General features: G+C 39.1%; 1 protein-coding gene across 1 annotated transcript in view; it reads left to right on the top strand.

Annotated features, from left to right (window-relative positions):
• gan (gigaxonin) overlaps positions 1-17,949 on the top strand; it is a 109,832-nt gene extending 91,883 nt beyond the window's left edge. Inside the window, exons 10-11 of the mRNA XM_060837616.1 lie at positions 15,393-15,502; positions 16,151-17,949. Of these exons, the coding sequence (XP_060693599.1) occupies positions 15,393-15,502; positions 16,151-16,347 (307 nt within the window). The 3' untranslated portion in view covers positions 16,348-17,949. The remainder of the gene's footprint in view (positions 1-15,392; positions 15,503-16,150) is intronic.
• The last annotated feature ends 1,002 nt before the right edge of the window (positions 17,950-18,951 follow it).

Below are 18,951 nucleotides of genomic sequence, written 5' to 3'. Positions count from 1 at the left end.
GTACACCTACATCAGACACCTGCTCATTGACTACAGCTCTGCCATCAATACCATTATACCCTCCAGATTGATCTTAAAACTCTGTGACCTTTGTCTCGGCTCTACCTCTGCAACTGGATCTTCAGCTTCCTCACCCACAGACTGCAATCAGTGAAAGTAACTGCACGACTGCCAAAATAACACACAACGACACTGGAGCCCCCCCCCCCCCCCCGCCCAAGATGTGTCTTTAGCCCCCTACCTGTACACGCCAACGACTGTATTGCCAAATTCCGAAATATAACCATCTATAAGTTTGTTGACAACACCACCGTAGTAGGATGGATATCTAACAACAATTCAGAATACAGACGGGAGATAGAGGGCTTGGTGACGTGGTGCAGTGAGAACATTCTCTGTGTCAATATCGGCAAAACTAAAGAACTAATCATTGACTTCAGAAAGAAAGGAGGAGAACATGCCCCCATCTATATCAACAGAGCTGAGGTTGAGCGTGTTACGTTCGATGATAACCTACAACCTGTCCTGGACATCCCGCAGAGATGCCACGGTCAAGAAGGCACAACAACCACCACCTCTTCCTCGGGCAGCTCAGGAAATTTGGCATGTCTATAAGGACCCTCACAAACTTTTACTGATACAGCATTGAAAGCAAACTGTCTGGGTGCGGAACAACCGAGTATGACAACTGCTGCCCAGAACCGTAAAAGAACTACATAAGGTTGTGAGCATAGCTCAGACCATCACGAGAGCCAACCTTCCATCCATGAGCTCCATTTATACAGCACATTGCCACGGAAAAAGCTGCCAACATCATCGAAGACCCATCACATCCTAGTGATGATCTCCTACAACCTCTTCCATCAGGCAAAAGATACAGATGCCTGAACACATGCACTGACAGGTTCAGGAACAACTTCTTCCTGGCCATTATTAGACTAATGAATGTACTCTGTAGCCTCGAATAATGTTGATCTTGCAAATGTTGGTCTCATCTAGTGCCCACCCTGTGTAATGTCACCTATGTGCCTCTGTCTTTTTGATCTGTACATTCTTGCTTACTATGACCTGCCTGTTCTACTTGTACACAAAACCTTTCACTGTCAGTACAGTCAATCGATCAATCAAACACAGATTCAGATATTAAATGGTCTCTTAGCTTCCTGAGACTACTTAATGATGAACTTGTGGATTCTACATACGAGTAGTTGTTAAAAAGTTGCTGGGGTTTTTTTTTATCTTTCAGGCCTTCAACTTATCAGGTGTCTGATCAGATGTATAATTTCCAAATGCAGTACTCAGAGAGACAAGAAAAGCCCTGCTAATTAAACACTATTTAAGATTATGCCTTCTCGTTCTTAGTGAAACCAAGTTGAGAAGGTGAACCAATGAAAATGTAGGTAAAGGTTTAAGTAGAGTAATACCTCCACAACGGAGATGAGCATATAGCATTTTCTGTCAGAACTGCACCTTGTACAAATGATGTACTGAATTTCTTATTACCAATAATCCTGATGAATGTCTTATGCCTGCAATGTCGATTCTCCTGCTCCTTAGATGCTGTCTGATCTGTTGTGCTTTTCCAGCACACCACACTTTTCGACCCATTACCAATAATATGCCTAGCTTCCCTTGCATCTAGGTCATGAATACTCTGGTTCAGCCTCAAACGTGCCAGCTAGATTAATGGAATAGGTGGCAGGGGAATGGATTTTCTCAGAGGGGATCCAAAGACAGTAGTTTAATTCTTTCTAATATTTGTGGTTGGAGCAGTGTTCTATTCATCTAGATAGCTATCAGGAAAGCAATCTGACTGCCTACAAAAAAAAAGCAAGTTTGGGAAAGATGGTAGGAAGATACAACTGGATATCATCTCATACATGTGAAAATGAATGCATGTTAATGAATAATCTAGCTGAGGGTCAACATGCAGATGAGAAATAGAAGGCCAAAAATCAATCCTTGCGAGTCAACAGAGGAACAGTGAAGATGCAGGAAGAGAAGCCATAGCAGATAATTCTGAGACTATGATTTGATGGATTAGAGCTGAACCAGAGAAGCACATCTCATCTAGTTAGTGACAATGGAGGTGCATTGGAGACTATTGAACAAGTCTAGTTCACCTGACTGACAATTGTACAGACTGTCATTTGCTAAGAGTTATTTCAGTACTGTGGCTGAGATGGAAATCTGATTGGAGGGACTCAGAAATTGAGTTCTGGGAAAGATGGGTGGTATGGATTTGGAAGATGACGCATTCACCGATTTTGCTGAAGAAGAAATGGAAGTAGATGAAAAGGCAGAAAGGGGATGCATTACTTGATGAGAGAACAATTGTTAATCTCTGTTTACATGAGAGCAAAGAAAGGAAACCTTTATTGTCATCATTTATTGAGAATAGGATCAATGGAGCATGAATTACTTCTCAGATCATAACCTTGAAGCAGCATGAGAAAAAATGACAACAACATAGAAAAGTACAAGTTTTAAGAATAAGGCAACTGAGAATGTCTTCTCCTGCTGGCATCTTGTCCTCTCATATGGTGGTGTGCATTGAATTGCCATTGAACTAGCAGTGCATACATCCAGGAAACTCAACAGACATCCTACTAGCCTCCATCATCTATGTCATGATTTGTTGGAGGAACCTTTTTGAACAAAGCACATTGTGATTGGCTAACATCTCACCAAGTGTAGACCAGTATCTTACATAGGCAGCATTGATGCAAGATGTGAAACTTACATCTTTGCGGTTCTCTTGCCTGTTTCACTGGTATAGATTGTACTTGGTAGCACAATGGAAATTGTGTGGTCAAGTGGATGGTGTAGGATACCAAGACCATGTAGTCACTGGAAGACTGATATTGCTCTGCTGATTCTTGTATGGACTTCCATTTCTCCAGCACCATCGCTGGAGAAGTTATCATAGAAGGGGAAGTGATTGACACCTTCTATATTCTGTTGCCCAATTATGATAGGGCAGCAAGGATGCCTTCCTGGAAAAAAGGCCTAAACCATCCCCATCATGCACTAGCCTGCTCTGCCTGGCTGAGCTCGTCCTCGCTATGAACAATTTCTTCCTTAACTGCTCTCACTTTGTTCAGGGGTGGTCATATTGATACCAGCATGGGCCTCCATTATATCTGTCTCTTTGTGGGATATGCGGAATATTCCTTGTTCCAGTCCTACTTGGGCCCTCACCCACAGCTTTTTCTCATCAGTGCTGCTTCCCTCTCTCATCCAGAACTGGAAAGGTTTATCTGTTTTGCTTCCCAGTTCCACCATGGTCTCTCATTCACCTGGTCCATTTCTTACTCCACTCTTCCCTTCCCTTCCCTTCCCCGACATCTCTGTTTCCATTTATTGGGTTAGGCTCGCTGCCAATATCCACTATAAGCCCATTGACACCCACAGTTACCGTGATTACTGTATATACCCATGTATAGATTGAATTTTGAAGACTTTTTTAAAGCTGAAATTAAGGGGTCGACTAATACATGAGATTGTTTTGGAGGAGGTGACATTCATGCTTTGTATGAGTCATAAAATGGACAAATGAGAGCCAAATCTCTCTCTCAAATAATAAAAAATAAAAGGAAAAAGAATTATGGCCATTATTGAATATTTATTGGCAAAATAACGGTCTCTATTCTGCCTGCTACGGTAGATAGGGCAGCAAAATGTCTTCCTGGAAAAAAAGGCCTAAACCATCCCCATCATGCACCAGCCTCCAGCATACTGAGCTCGTCCCCCCTATGAACAACTTCTTCCTTAACTGCACTCACTTTGTTCAGCCTTGGTCATATTGGTACAAACATGGGCCTCAGTACTGTCGTACCATATTCCAGATAGCAGTACCGTGAAGCGCATGTTGGTCTACACATATGTACAAACGTTAACAGGCATACCACCAGGTGGTCAGGACATGTACTGGGGGTATTTGTACAACACAATTCATGAAATAAAAACAGAGGAGCAGGAAAAACAAAAAAAGACTGATGATATTTTATTCAGAAAATGCCATATGAAACTGTTAAAGATGGTAAATACTTCACCTAAAAAAAACTGATATTCACAGCAAAAACCTCTTCTCAAAATATATCACAAATATTATGGGATAGCTGCTTAAAACAAAAGTTACTTGCAAAAGTCCATTAGAATCCTTCAAATTCACTTCCTTATCACTTACACCACTGAATAATTTATTCTAGTTGTCTGGGTCAAGCATATCGTCGTATGGATCATCTTGATCTGCACTCTCGAGGGCACCATCAATTGATTTATCATCACTTTCATCTGACCATAAAAAGTCATCCTCCGTACCATCTAAAGCATTAGAAATTGCACATTTTTTGAAGGCTTTCATAATCATTTCAGTTTCCATCTCTTTCCAGGACTCAACAATCCACTCACATACAGTTGCAAGTAATGGAACATGCATGTTACCACCCTTTATAAAGCTTTTTTTCCCCTTTTTGCATTCAAGTACTAAATCCTTAAAAGGTTTACTGATGCTAATATCCAGTGACTGCACCATGCTTGTAAGGTCTCCAGGAACCATTGCAACATTAGTATTATTAGCTCAAAGTTCACTGATAACACTTTTCACTCTGTGTGTGATCTGAACATATCCCAAGCCAGTAAGCTTTTTTCCTTTCTAAGTCTTGCTCACATATTCCAGACCTCCCTAATCCAAGTCTTGCAGCCACCTTCATCCATCCATCTTTTTTCATGAACGAGGACAGCAATGCCTTTCGGAAATTTCCATTTGTGCAGAATTTTCAGCTTAAATATCACCATAGACTTTAACTTTGTTCCATCTGCCATACAACCAAGTACCACATTGTATTGACTCCTTTCATGGCCAGTAGTCATAACCAAATCTGTTTTTGCTCCTGTCTGGTCGACAGTTCTGTTCCCTGGCATATCAATGTTCATGGGGGTTTTGTCCATATTGCCGATGCATGTCAGACTGTACCAGTTTTTCGTCCGACTTCTGATTACAAAGTGATGGAACTCCATTAACTTATCATTAAGTTCTGCTGGTAGATGTTGGACAATGTTGGTTTTCTGTCTAAGCATTAAATTGTACCTTTTCATAAACCTACTGCACTATCCAGCACTGGCTTTGAAATCACTGAATCCATCTTTTATCGCTTTGTTTTTGCTGCATATTCTGATACATTAAGTCTCTATGGTTCCATTCTGATGACACTGAATTACCCAGTCAGCAATCTTTTGTTCTAGTTGTGGCCGCTTGTTTAGCTTTCCTTAGCTGGCGTACTTCTGTTTTGGATTAGGTTGACGTTTAACTATGTGGCTGTTTTCCTCCAATCTTGGACAAGTTTCTCAGAAACACCGAACTCCCTCGCAGCTACACTATTGTTGTTATTCTCTGCAACTTAAATAACTTTTGGTTTAAACTGCGCTGTAAACATTTTCTTTGTGATGGCATTTTGTCTGAAAAATTTGGGTGAGTTTTACAGTAAGTTCAGAGCACAACTGTACGTGACACTTCTAAGAAATTGGCGCACAGCAGGAAGACAAGGTCAAGGGCTGCCATAATGTATATATATTTGCATGCACAGGTCAGATATATGTATGGTAATTACTACATAGCATGTATGGTAATTACTACATAACATATATATATATATAAAATATATTTATCAATGTTCAATTTAACAATTTGAAAATCACGTTGCATAATTAAATGCTGCTGCTGTAATGTGATCAAACCGGTATTGCGTTTGAATCAAAAATGTGCAAATCATGACCTATATGGTCAGGAAGAGAGCCCTGAAAAACTAGTGTTGACTTATACACGCAGTACATGAAAAATACAAGATTTTTTGGCCAAAATAAGAGTTCAACTTATTCATGAGGTCAACCTATACATGAGTATATATGGTATGTTTCCTATCACTTTGCTTTCTGGAAATGCTTTGTTCCATTCTCCGGGTTCTTCTATCTCTGTCGCATTAGTTCCAATGATGCCACCTTCTTGCTCAACCGAGGATTCACCATTACTGCTCTTGATCGGCCCTCACTCAGATCCAACATACCTCCCACACTTTGACCTCACTCCTTTTCTTCCCTCCCGTGACACTGACAGAGTACCCCAATCCTCACTTACGATCTCATCTACATTCAAAGGATCATAAACTGCCATTTCTGCCACTTTCATCAGGATGCCACCACCAGACATGTTTTCCACCCCTCCCTTGTCAGCATTTTGCAGGGATCATTGCCTTTGGGACATCCTGATCCACTCCTCCTCCATTCCCAACATTTTTCTACACCCCATGGCTCCTTCCCAAACAATCACAGACACTGTAATACCTGACCATTTATTTAATCCTCCCTCACTATCCAAGGCCCCAGACACTTTGCAGGTAAAGCAGCCATTTACCTGCACTTCACTCAACCTGATCTACTGTATTCACTGCTCACAGTATTACAGGTCTGGTTTACTTTGGGGAGACAAAACGCAGACTGGGTCACTGCTTTGCACAACACCTAAGTTCTATCCACAAAAATGGTCCGGATTTGACTGCCACATAAACACACTGCAAAGTTCCCAACTTCCCAATCTCGGGCTTGCTGCAGTGCTCCAGCAAAGCTCAGCACAAGCTTGAAAAATCATAGAATCCCTACAGTGCAGAAAGTGGCCATTCGATCCACCAACTCTGCACTATCCCACCTAGACCTTGCCCTCTATCTTATCTCTGTAAGCCCAGGTCCACCATACGCATCCCTACACACTACAAGGCAATTTAGCCTGGCCAATCCACCTAACATGCACATCTCCAGACTGTTGGAGAAAACTAGAACACCCAGAGGAGACCCATGTAGTCATTGGAAGGACAGGCAAACATTGCACGCAGAGTCACCCAAGGATGGAATCTAATCTGGGTCCTTGGTGCTTTGAAACAGCAGTGCTAACCACTATGTCACCATGCCACCCTTCTTTTCCACTTTGGATCCTGCAGCCTTCACAATTCTGTCAAGTTCAATAATTTTATGGCCTGTGCACCTTTTCCCATGTCCTTTTCTCAGTCTCCATGCATCATGCCTTGTCATCACATGGGCTGCCACCAATAGACCCCATTAGCATCTGTTATTATTTCTCTCAGGCTAACCTTTACCCATTCCTTTGTCTACCCAACTGTTTTTCCTCTCTGGGCTCTATCTCCATCCATTGTTACAACTCCCCATCTTCAGCATTCATGCCAACCTTTTATCCAGCTAAAATCAGTTCTGAAGAAGGATCACTGGACCTGAAATGCTCTCTCTCCATAGGTACTTCCAGAGCTGCTGACTTCTTTCAGCGATTCCTGTATTTGTTTCTGATTTCCAGCATCTGCAGTTCTTTGTGTATTTTTATATTTTAGGTATTTTACAGTACTTGTGGAACTTCGTTATTCATTTTAAAAATGTAATTTTGACATTTTCCATGCACGTTTTGTTACTTTTCAGTTATAAAGTTTGTGATTTTGTTGCTTCTAAAAGGTGAAATGATGTTAAAATTAGATATTAATTCCGAGTTATGTAAACACTATAATAAGTTGTGATCTTTTCATAGATGTGTTCAACATTGTGATACCCTTCTCATATTTTATATGCCACCTGATGATCACATCCATGTTTTATTGCTGAAAAATAATTTCTTTAGATTGTTAGGAATTTTGCTCTGCATCAAAACATTCTTTATCAAGTCATCAAGGTCGATGTTTAATGGGCGTTTTACATTTAGATTTCAAGCTTAGAAATAATGGATTTTGAAAAAATCTACATATTCTATCAAAGCACATTACATACTGCTTCCTCAAAAAAAGGGTCTAAAATCAAGAATTCAGTGAATAATTTAAATACAATGAGTGTTTTAGCGTGTGTGACCTGCTTGGCCAGTCAGCTGAATGAAGACGACAATGACATTTTCGACCGTGAAGAAAGAATGGTGATTTACCAGCATTGTTCCTTAATCACTGAAACCTTGGTCAACACAGAGTTCTGGTTTGGTTTCTTTTCATTTTGCCTTGGGGAGGGCATTGTAACAGTTCACAAAACACGCACACGTACATTCAAGTGAATTTTCCTTTTACTGGCATATAGTAACAAGTGGCCATCTGTTTTATGTCCTGTTTGATTATTGTTTCTAGAATAGAAATGAGAATCAGATGGTCTGTGAAACTACTATTGCCAAATCCACTTTTGTCAGATAATAAAAATGAAAATCCAACCCATTCTGTTCCTTCTAAAATGTTTCTGACCTAAAGTATGCTTTGGATTAGTTTTTGCCTCTTTATTAAAGTCAGCGTTTACTCCACTTTATGTTAATTAGGTTCTGATAGTTTTTAATACTATTTTTCGGGGAAAATGTTACTGACTAGACATTTTATAGGCATCTGGGAGACAGGAGTGTGGAGACAGTAAAGTGATGGGGAACTACATTGAGACAATTAACTGATGCAGTGTGACCATTGGAGTTTTAACAATTGAAGGCCCATTCAAGGGGCATTTTCCCAGGATCATCATTTTGTCAGTGAAGAACTGCATGCTGCAGGTTGGGAGGCTTTTAGTTGCAAGTTTTGAAGCCTTTTTGAGGTTCCTTGGGGCAGCCAACATGTCTGGATTTTCTATGATTTACAGAGTGCCGCAGTAGCAAAGGACATCAATACATGCTCAGCCTGCTGCTACGGGGATTTATGTCTGATCATCATGACCTGACAGCTGAGAGGAACTTGTTTTTATTCTTTCATGAGATGTGGGCCTCACTGGTAAAACCAACATTTGTTGCCCATCCTTAATTGCCCTTGAACAAGAGCAATTTTTTTAGTCCGTTTGAGAGGGCAGTTTAGGGTCAACCGCATTGTTTTGAGAAGTGCTAACTTTGCCCTTGCTACTTCAGGAGTTGTCACATATTTTACTGGTGCTGCAGAGCTGCTGGTTGTCTGATTGGGCCAGCCATGTAGAATGTTTACTTGCCATCCATAAGCAGCCATTTCCCTACCTGCTTGCTCTTGATTTTCTCCTCCTGGCAATATCCTGAGGGATGATCTAACCCCTGCCCTAGTGTGCTGATCACCTGAGAAACTCCCCAGTGTTGGGACTCCCACTTGCCTTCAACACGACTACCTATCCCTCCAAGATTCTGATGAAATAAACCAAAATGGGCATTTCTGGTTCCAAATTTTAAAGGGATTTGCTGTTACTTTGAGGATGATATGTCATTTGGAAGATGTTTGGTTCACTTGTTCATTTCTGAAGGACTCCAAGCCCTTTGCCATGACCTTGCAAACAAAATAATAAAATTGTATTGTTAAAGAAACTGGACCACGTGAGAATTATAAATGAAAATCAATTTAATGTCAGTAGTTAATGTTCAATTAAGAACTCAAGATATTACCAAAACAACATAGGATTTCTTTAACTGTTAACTAACTTGATAAATTTCCTGATTATAGACAAAATATTTGTAGAGTCAACAATGCAAAATCCAGACAATAAGGGTTAATTTATTTGACTTTGTCAAATATTGAGATATCATCCAGTGTTCCTTTCTAATTGAACAGTAGTAATATGAATTCTTATTCCTCTGTATGCTGTAATCGCATTTTCTTGTGACTTGTTAAAGGTTACCATTAATAAGGACAATTGTTTGTCTAGTTAGGACATTCCAGGCAATTGATACATAATGATGTGCTTGTTGTATTACAATGTAATCGGTGCGTATCTGAATGGCTCATGGCTTTATTACTGAAAAAAAGATTAATGTAAAATTGCATAAATTTTGTCAAAATAAGTAAAATGTAAATTGCTGAAGCTTTTGTCCCTTCCTTCATGGATCTCAGCAGGCATGGGATGCAGTTAATATTATCTGGTACATTAAAAATGATTCCGTTTAATATTTTACATAATAAAAATGTCAGTACACTTTTGCCATAACAGTTTGTAAGTTTGTAGTGAAATTGTTGATTCGTCTGGTTGATTCTTCTGGAAAGATTATAGCCAGATTTAATAAATCAGTATGAGGTTTGCCTTGGATAACAGATGCGAATTTTCCAATTTGTGTGTTGTATGCCATGTTAAGGAGCACTTTGGATTTCTTTCTATTCTTACTGGCTACTTCTGTAATTCCCCTCATTCTGATTCCTGCAAATGATATTAAATGCCTGGAATAATGCGACTTTGAGTTCAATGTGAAATTCTTACCCCCAAAACTGTAGGAAAGCTTGGGAGTATGTAGAAAGAAATCTTCATTAAGAACCAATCCTCCAACTCGGCACCTCCCTTTTGAACTGTCCCACCTGTCCATTTTTCTTCCCACCTATTTGCTCCACTCTCCTCTCTGACATATCACCAACACACCTCATTTGCATCTACCTTCTCAGCTACCTCAACCCCACCCCCCACCCTCCTATTTATCTCTCAGCCTGTCCCTGCTCATTCCTGATGAAGGGCTTATGTCTGAAACATCAATTCTTTTGCTGCTCCGATGCTGCCTGATCTAGTGTGCTTTTCCAGCTTGTCAACTATCATTAAGTCTTGCCTATTATGAATTCTTGATCATTTTATACACTGGTAGCTTTTTGTAGCTTTTGAAGTAGTTAGTTGGTGGTAATGGTGAAATTATGTATTTGACTTTTAGATTCACATGCCATTATCTAAAGCAGCGTGATAATTAGAATATTTACATGTAGGACAAAAATATGCAATGCAATTTAGATTGGAGATATTACTTTCTTGTCTAATTGTAAGACTGTAAGAAATAGGAATGGGAATCGACCATTTCTCCCTTTAAGAAGATCTGGAATTAATATGGTCATGGCTGGTGCAATGTTCTTCACGTCCCCTTTCCTATCTTTTTTCTGTAACCATTGAATGCTCTGCTGGTCAAGAATCTGTCTAAAATATACCTTATGATTCTGCCCCCACGAGTCCCTGTGAGAAGATATTCCAAAGACACTCAACCCTCTGACACAAAAAATTTCTCCTCATCTCTGACTTAAATTAGCATCCCTTCATTCTGAGACTATGCTTTCTGATTCTAGACTCTCCCGTGAAAGGAAACATCCTCTTAGCATTTACCTTATCAAGCTCCTACAAGTTTACTGAGACCACTTTTCATTCTTCTTAACTCCAGTGAGTAAAATCCCCAACCTGTTTAACCTCTCTCCACATGAGGAATCACCCCACATAATCTCTCCACACGAGGAATCATCCCAGTGAGCCTTCTCTGAACTGCCTCCAGTGAAGTGCTGCCATGCCTTAGCTAAGGGGACCAAAACTTCCCACAATACTTCAAATGAGGTCTCACTAGCACTTTGTACTCCAACTCCCTTGAAATGAGAGCGAACAGTCTGTTTATCTTCCTGATTACCTACTACCTGTATGCTAGTTTTCTGTGTTTTGTGCACAAGAACCACCCTTTGTGTTGTAGTTCTCTGTAGTTTTTCTCTACTTAAATAATACTGTACTTTTGTTCTCCCTTCTAAAATGAACAACTTCACGTTTTCCTACATTATACTCCATTTGCCAACTTGTTGCCCACTTACTTAACCTATCAGTATCTATCTAAACCATTTACCTTTCCACCTATTTTTTTCACTCATAACATTTTCGTTTAATATTCAAAACATTTTTTGCAAATTTCACAAATCCACTCCCCTCTGGCTAAAAGTCTGGTGCCAGAGGGCTGCTAATGTTGTTTAGAAAGGATGGCCCAAGTCATTACAGTTCAGTCTGCCTAACATTGTGACGAGTGTATTATGGAGAAAGAATTTGTGATACTGTCGCAGAATCTTTCAAGAGAAGTCGAAACGTTGATTTTACTGCTCCTCGGATGCTGCCTGAACTGCTGTGCTCTTCCAGCACCACTAATCCAGAAACAGATTAAACAGAGATAGGCATCACAGATTTGTTAAGGGGCGAGAAGGTTGTTGAGAACAAACTCTGAATGCTGGAGAAACTAAGGTTGGCAGCATCTGTGGAGAGGGAAAGCAATTAACATTTTGAATTGGGATGATTTTTCAGAGCTGAAAGGAGTTAGAAAACATTTTCTTAATATGCTTTTGCCCAAAGTGGAGGCATAATGAGGCGGCAGTTAGCACAGTGGCCCAGTGCAAGAGACAAAGGGATTTGTTAATGGTAGCGAAAAAGAAAAAGTTGTAAAATAAAAGTGTGAATTGGAGAGAATGGGTTCATTATAATAGAGGAAATTTTTTTTGTCTTTTATTCCTGCATGAACTATGGTCAGTTTTGAACTAGCTAAGTAGTCATTGTCTCGTTCCTGAATAGTTTGTTTAAATGTATTAGCTGCGTTAGTACTGGGGTCCCATGGACTAGTCAGGAAGTTTAAAAACTTCTGGGATCCAAGGGAAAATGCTCAACTGGATCCAAAATTAGCTCAGTAGTGGGAAGCAAAAGTTTGTAGTTGCTAGGTAGTTTTATGACTGCATGGTTCTTTTCAAGGAAATTCTGCAGTGGCTTCTTGCTGTTCATTGTATGCATGAATGGTCTGTTCTTGCATGTGGGACATGATTAAGTTTGCATAGAATTTGGCCATGTCATTGATAGCAGGAAGGACATATACTGCAAGGCGATATCAACAAACTGGTTAAGTGGACAGAAAATTAAATTCAGCCCAGAGGAGTGCAAGGTTTGGAAAGACAAGTAAGAAAAACATAATAAATTTCAGAATTCTGGCAAGTATTTGAAAATAGTAGGATGAATACAAAATCCTTGTTAGACATCTGTTTATGTATTGTGTACAGTTGTAGGTGCCACATTGCAAGAGAGATGTGAATGTATAGGAGGGAGTGCAGAAGCAATTTATAAGAATGGTTCCAGAAATGAAAATCTTCAGCTATGAGGATAGATTGAATAAGTTAGGACTGTGAAGGAAAGTGAAGTAGCATAAGATGCAGCGTGTATTAGCTGGATGGATAGACAACTGGCTGGGCAGCAGGAGACAGATGGTAGTGGAAGGGAGTTTCTCAAAATGGAGAACTGTGACCAGTGGTGTTCCAGAGGGATTCATGTTGGAATCACTGTTATTTGTGATTTGCATAAATGATCTGGAGGAAGGTATAGGTGGTCTGATTAGCAAGTTTGCAACTGACACCAAGACTGACAGAGTAGCAGATACTGAAGGAGACAATCAGAGAATACAGCAGAATATCAACAGATTAGAGAGTTGGGCAGTGAAATGGCAGATGTGAGGTGATACATTTGGAAGATCCAATTCAAGAGCAAACTATATAGTAAATGGAAAAATCCTGAGGAAGGTTGATGTACAGAGAGAGCTGGGTGTTCAGGTCCATTGTGCCCTGAAGGTGGCAATACAGGGCGATAGAGTGGTCAAGAAGGCATTTGGCATGCTTTCCTTCATTGGACAGGGTATTGAGTACAAGAGTTGGCAGGTAATGTTACATTTGTATAGGACTTTGGTTCGGCCACATTTGGAATACTGCGTACAGTTCTGATCGCCACATTACCAAAAGGATGTGGATGCTTTGGAGAGGGTGCGAGGAGGTTCATCAGGATGTTGCCTGATATGGAGGGCACTAGCTATGTAGAGAGATTGAGTAGATTAGTATTATTTTCATTAGAAAGACACAGGTTTGGGGGGGGTGGTTACCTGATTGAGGCCTACAAAATCATGAGAGGTATGGACACAGTGGAAAGCAAGAAGCTATTGCCCTAGAGTGAAGGACTCAATTACTAGGGATCACGAGTTCAAGGTGAGAGAGGAAAAGTTTAAGGGAGATATGCGTGGAAAGTTCTTTACTCAGAGGGTGGTGGGTGCCTGGAACGCGTTGCCAGTGGAGGTGGCAGAGGCGGGCATAATATAGTGTCATTTAAGATTTATCGAGACAGATACATGAATGGACAGGGAGTAGAGGGTTGCAGATCCTTAGGAAATAGGCAACAGGTTTAGATGGGGGATCTGGATTGGCACAAGGGCCGAAGGGCCTGTTCCTGGGCTGTAAGTTTCTTTGTTCTTTGATTGCTGTCCTTGGAAAGAAGGAGGCTGAGTGGAGATTTGATAGAGATTTTCAAAATTGTGAGCAAATTGATAGACTAGATAAGAAGAAACTTATCCCGCTCATAAAAGATAACTATGAATTTAAATACTTTCCAATCTTTCACTTAGTCTAGTATAGTGCATGTTTTTCTTGTTTAATAAACATTTTGTTCTTTGTGTTAAAAGTACATTGGCTAGCTCGTGTAAATGTGTTCAGTAACTGACCTCCACAGTTTAAAGAAACAAAGTTAGGATTTAACAAGCCAGATTTTGCTCTGGGATCTGACTTGTCCAGTAGTAACATCAGCTGGAATCATGACAACCCATATCAGTGGTTATAAACACTGGGTAAATTTAATAAACACCAAACAGGTAAATAAACAAGCAACTTATTCGGAGTGCTTGCAAACAATAATGATTTCTTTGAAATGCCAGAAACAACAAATAATCTTTTACTGTGCTACCAATTCACATTTAAACAAATCCTTGAAATGTTATCATTGGCTGTATATGTACATTTGTACTACTATAGCATCAAAGACCTCACCATTTCCTCTGACTTGTCTTTTGTATACAAACTTGTCTTTTGTATGTAGCTTCAAACTTTTTTGAAGTTATCTCTGAACAAATGAGGTTAAAATGTTATTCGTCATAACTAGATTTAAGTAGATAGACAGCATTCAAACTGACATTTCCCACAGGAATGGAGCAGTTGACAATATGCAGACTGGTATTTATTACAATGGCAGTATTTGACATGTTGTGCCTTCCGATTCTCCAGTGCTAAATTAGCTGTGTAAGTAGTTAAAATATGGCAGGCAGTGTGGAGGTGGATAGGGAGGGAATAACTTAAAAATCCATCGTAAAAATGTACTGAAGTGTCATGCTAATGGAATGCAGAAGTGTTCTTACCATTAATTTTCTTTTGTTAATGGGAATCATTGGAAAAATGCAGAAGTATGTTTCTTTATAAGTAATGGTACAAATCAAGAATAAGGTATATGGAGATAGTGAGGGAAGGTGGAATTGCAGTTGGGCCATAATTTTATTGAATGGCAGAACAGACTAAAAGTGCCAAATGGCCTACACCTGTTCCACTTTCTTGTTATGTTTTCGTACACCCTCATAAATTTATCCAACATCAGTTAGTTGCTGCAAATTGAATCGTTGCATAACCTGCAAAAAGGAACTTTCTTGATTATTTGATCTATTGTTTTATTGTATTTCTGCACTAAAACAAGCTATGAATGCTTCACTAAAGAAAATGTCAGATGTTGCAAATATCATGTTTCATACTAAGTTGACCAAAACAACCTCTTGCAGCCCTAATCACACCTTTAGTGACTCTAGTCTTGTTTTACAGATGGATATATTTGAATGATCAATCATTGTGCATCCCAACAAGCTCCTCTTTTGTGTATGGTGCTGTGCCCATTGGTGCCAGCATTTATGTTATTGGCGATTTGGACACAGGTGAGTTTCTGGCGATTGAAAGTTAGGGTTCAACCTATTTTTCAAAATTCAGAATAGTACTTTGCTGCAGCAACATCCTGTATTACAAGATATTGCGTGGTGACTTCTAAACTGGGATTCTTTTCACATTTAGTGGTATACAGCATGCATTCTAAATTTGACTAAGTTATTGGAGAACCACAATGCAGAAGGTAAGTCCTTCTGGGGAAAGGAATAAAGAAAACTTCAGTTACTTTATTCACCTCCCAGCAACTCAGGGAAAGGTTTGAAAGAAGTTGATAGCCACACTTAAAAAGTACCATTGCTTATTTAAATCATCCACAAATTAAATTTTAGGTTTTATACTTTTAATGTAAATGTAAATTGGCTGTCAATAAAGGTTACTTTAAAGTAATTAGCATGGAAAATAAGAATGTGTACAGTAGTACGCTTTATGAAGACTGACCATCTGTTGGGTTCTTACCACAAAAGAACCTCCATCGTAAAAGTTCTCTCTGATGTTTTAAGTGGCAAGACTTTCGGTTTTTGCTTTAATAGATTTTGACTGTAGTTATTTTTGGAGAACGTTTGCCTCACCATGAAGTCAATGAACCCTCTTGAATGGTGCCTGTAAAAGCAGCAGTTGACATTCTTTTTCATTACTTCTAGGCACACAGTATGACTTTGTCAGAGAATTTCGCAGGAGCACAGGAACCTGGCATCATACCAAGCCATTACTCCCTTCAGACCTCCGGCGAACGGGCTGCGCAGCTTTGCGTATTGCAAATTGCAAGCTTTTCAGGCTACAGTTACAACAAGGTCTTTTTCGCATACGCATTCCCTCTGTAGGTCCAAGTGGACCATAATGCAAATGGTCAGTGGTGATCCCAATTCTGAACCAAACATTATATATTGCAAAATGAGGGATAATCTTGCAAAGTCTGATATCTTGTCTTCGTTACAGATTAGTAACGGTTAAAACGTACCCTGCAAGGGCAATGCATTGTTGCACACATTTTAACGTGAACCAGAAAGGTTGTGCTTTTTTCGGTATGTTCTGAAAGCTCAGTTATGGTGTTTCTAACTGTAGCATTTAAATTACAAGGCATTAAACCAAATCTTCAGCTTTCTAATATAAAGTAACCTGAAATCAATATTTAGTAAGTGTAAATCTGAAAAAGAGATACTTGTTTCAAAAAGTGCAGAGCTGATGCAGAATTCTGGAGATAATTGCTATCCCAGTTAGAATGAATTCTGTTCTCTTTTGAAAGTTCTAATCTAAGCTGTAAAGTCAGTTTTATTTTTTCACTATGTTAAACAATAGTTCTAATACAAAATGTTACATTAAATATTAACTTATCTTTTGTAGCTCAGGCTTGTAAAAGCAAAATTTAACTTTAAAAACCAGCAGCCAAAAATGGCTATATTTTGAGTTTAACTTGTGTCAACTGTTGGGACTCCAAAGTCCACTTTTTGGTGGAGGAACTACTGGGTGAAAGAAATATTGATAGAAACCTAGATTTGACAACTCTTGATTTTTGAAGAGAATTGCTATAAAGTTGAAGTGTTTTTGAATGGTTATGTCACAGTATCAGTTAAGGTTGTTACTGTTAGATTTGTTATTAACACTTAAGTTTCAAAACAATATTTAAAACGGATAGTTGGCTGGTTCAAAATAATTAATAGACCTGTCAAAGAAAGTTACATTTCTACTGTAAAGTTTCACATTACACCCTGAAGTTGAAGCTGTTTACATTTGCTATATAAAAAAAGACTCCTGTCAGTCTCCTGTTAAATAACATCACCTGTAATGTTCAGTACCACAGATGCTATTTCCACACAACATAATTTGGCATGGAACTAACGTTCTGAATTGACTGCATTGAAAGGTGAAAGCCTCAGTGCTATCACACTTTGCTGCCAGTACACTAATGTAATTTGTACATATTATCTTTACTATTTTAATTATTTTTTCAAGGCATTGTTTAAATGCAATGCACAATGGCCTTTAAAATGATTTATCCATTTCTCTCTGCATTGTCACCACCCTTCTTGCTTTCAAGAATCTGAGCAAAATTCTTCGCTGTGCACACATTACCAGTTCCCCATTGCACCACCTTCATTTCTTTCACTATGCTCCTTTATTGTCAAATAAAATGAGACATCTTTCTGAATGTAGGAAGCACTATATAAAAACAGGTTATTGTAATATTACATTAATGGTGCTGAGAGTTATCTGGTTACCCCACTAGTGATGAAATTCTATTTTTGAAGTTATCATGAATCCTCTATTTTGTGTGTAAGTTGCAAATCTCTGGTGCTTCCTTGGTGTACAAGTCGGACAGATTTTACATAGGAGTGGTTTCAAATAATAATTATTGTAATGTAATTGTCTATTCATCTCATGTAGTATTATGAAAGAGTGAATGATAAAGTAGTTGGTGATTTCAATATATTAAATCCTAAGGCTCCTTACAGTCTGACAAGTATTCAATGTTATATTTTTCCTCCTCAGTTGCATTTCTTCTGAATGTGGTGGCTTGTTCAAGGATCTAGTCTTGTGTTCTCTTGCAGCTTCTGGTAGAAGCTATAATTTGCAGTGTTTAATTCTGATTTATATGAGCTATGGCAGTTACTGCTAGCAACTTATTTGATCATATAAGGTTTTAAATTCGACCTTGCTCATGTCCCCTTCCAATGTCAATATATTCACATTCTTGTGCCCACATGCGCAGATTATTGTAAGTGTTATTGGTTAAAGACTAAGATGCACAACGTTATTGATTCCCAGCTTTGTCTCTAAAAATGGGGAAATCATAGAGAACAATTATGCTGTCTTTCTTTGCTGCCCCAGTTTACACCAGTTAACGTAGTGTAGAGCATCATAGAAAAGAACAACAGAATTGAGTTTGGCACTTCCCAATTTTGTGTAGCTAAGCACCACAATTGTATCCATGCATTGCACTATGCTAAAGCTACTTAGGGTGTACATTTCTTCATGTGGAATAATGTTTTTTGCTTTCGTGGCTTCTTCTGCGTCACTGACGTTCACGTAACATATCTTGTTGAATCATTGACCTCCATACAGTGGAGAGCAGTGTTTTGGCTACTTATTAGGCAATCTTGTCAAATGCAGAAACAAAACAAAATTTGTTGTTTAAATTCAATGTTGAATTTGTGCTGTAAATACAGCTAAATGCGGAGCTTGTCTAATTGACTCTCCGCTCAGCGTTGAGACATGCAGGCCTGATTACATTTGGCTTCAGCATGTCTGGGGCAAAAAGGAAAAGAAACCGCTTAACTTTCTAGCCCTGTGATTAAACTTCACTGAAGTGTGCCTTTGGATTACATGCTTGCAAGAGTTAGGCCTCCATGGTGAAATAATTTGCTGTTTTTCACTGCATAGTCTCATGTAATTGAGATACCAAAGTGTGACTAACACCTGCTGATTTGTTCTTCATTATGAATCA

The sequence above is a fragment of the Hemiscyllium ocellatum genome, chromosome 17, assembly GCF_020745735.1.
Source record: "Hemiscyllium ocellatum isolate sHemOce1 chromosome 17, sHemOce1.pat.X.cur, whole genome shotgun sequence".
NCBI lineage: Eukaryota > Metazoa > Chordata > Chondrichthyes > Orectolobiformes > Hemiscylliidae > Hemiscyllium > Hemiscyllium ocellatum.
The sequence above is the reverse complement of the archived record's forward strand: the minus strand, read 5'-3'. Positions and strand labels throughout refer to the sequence as shown.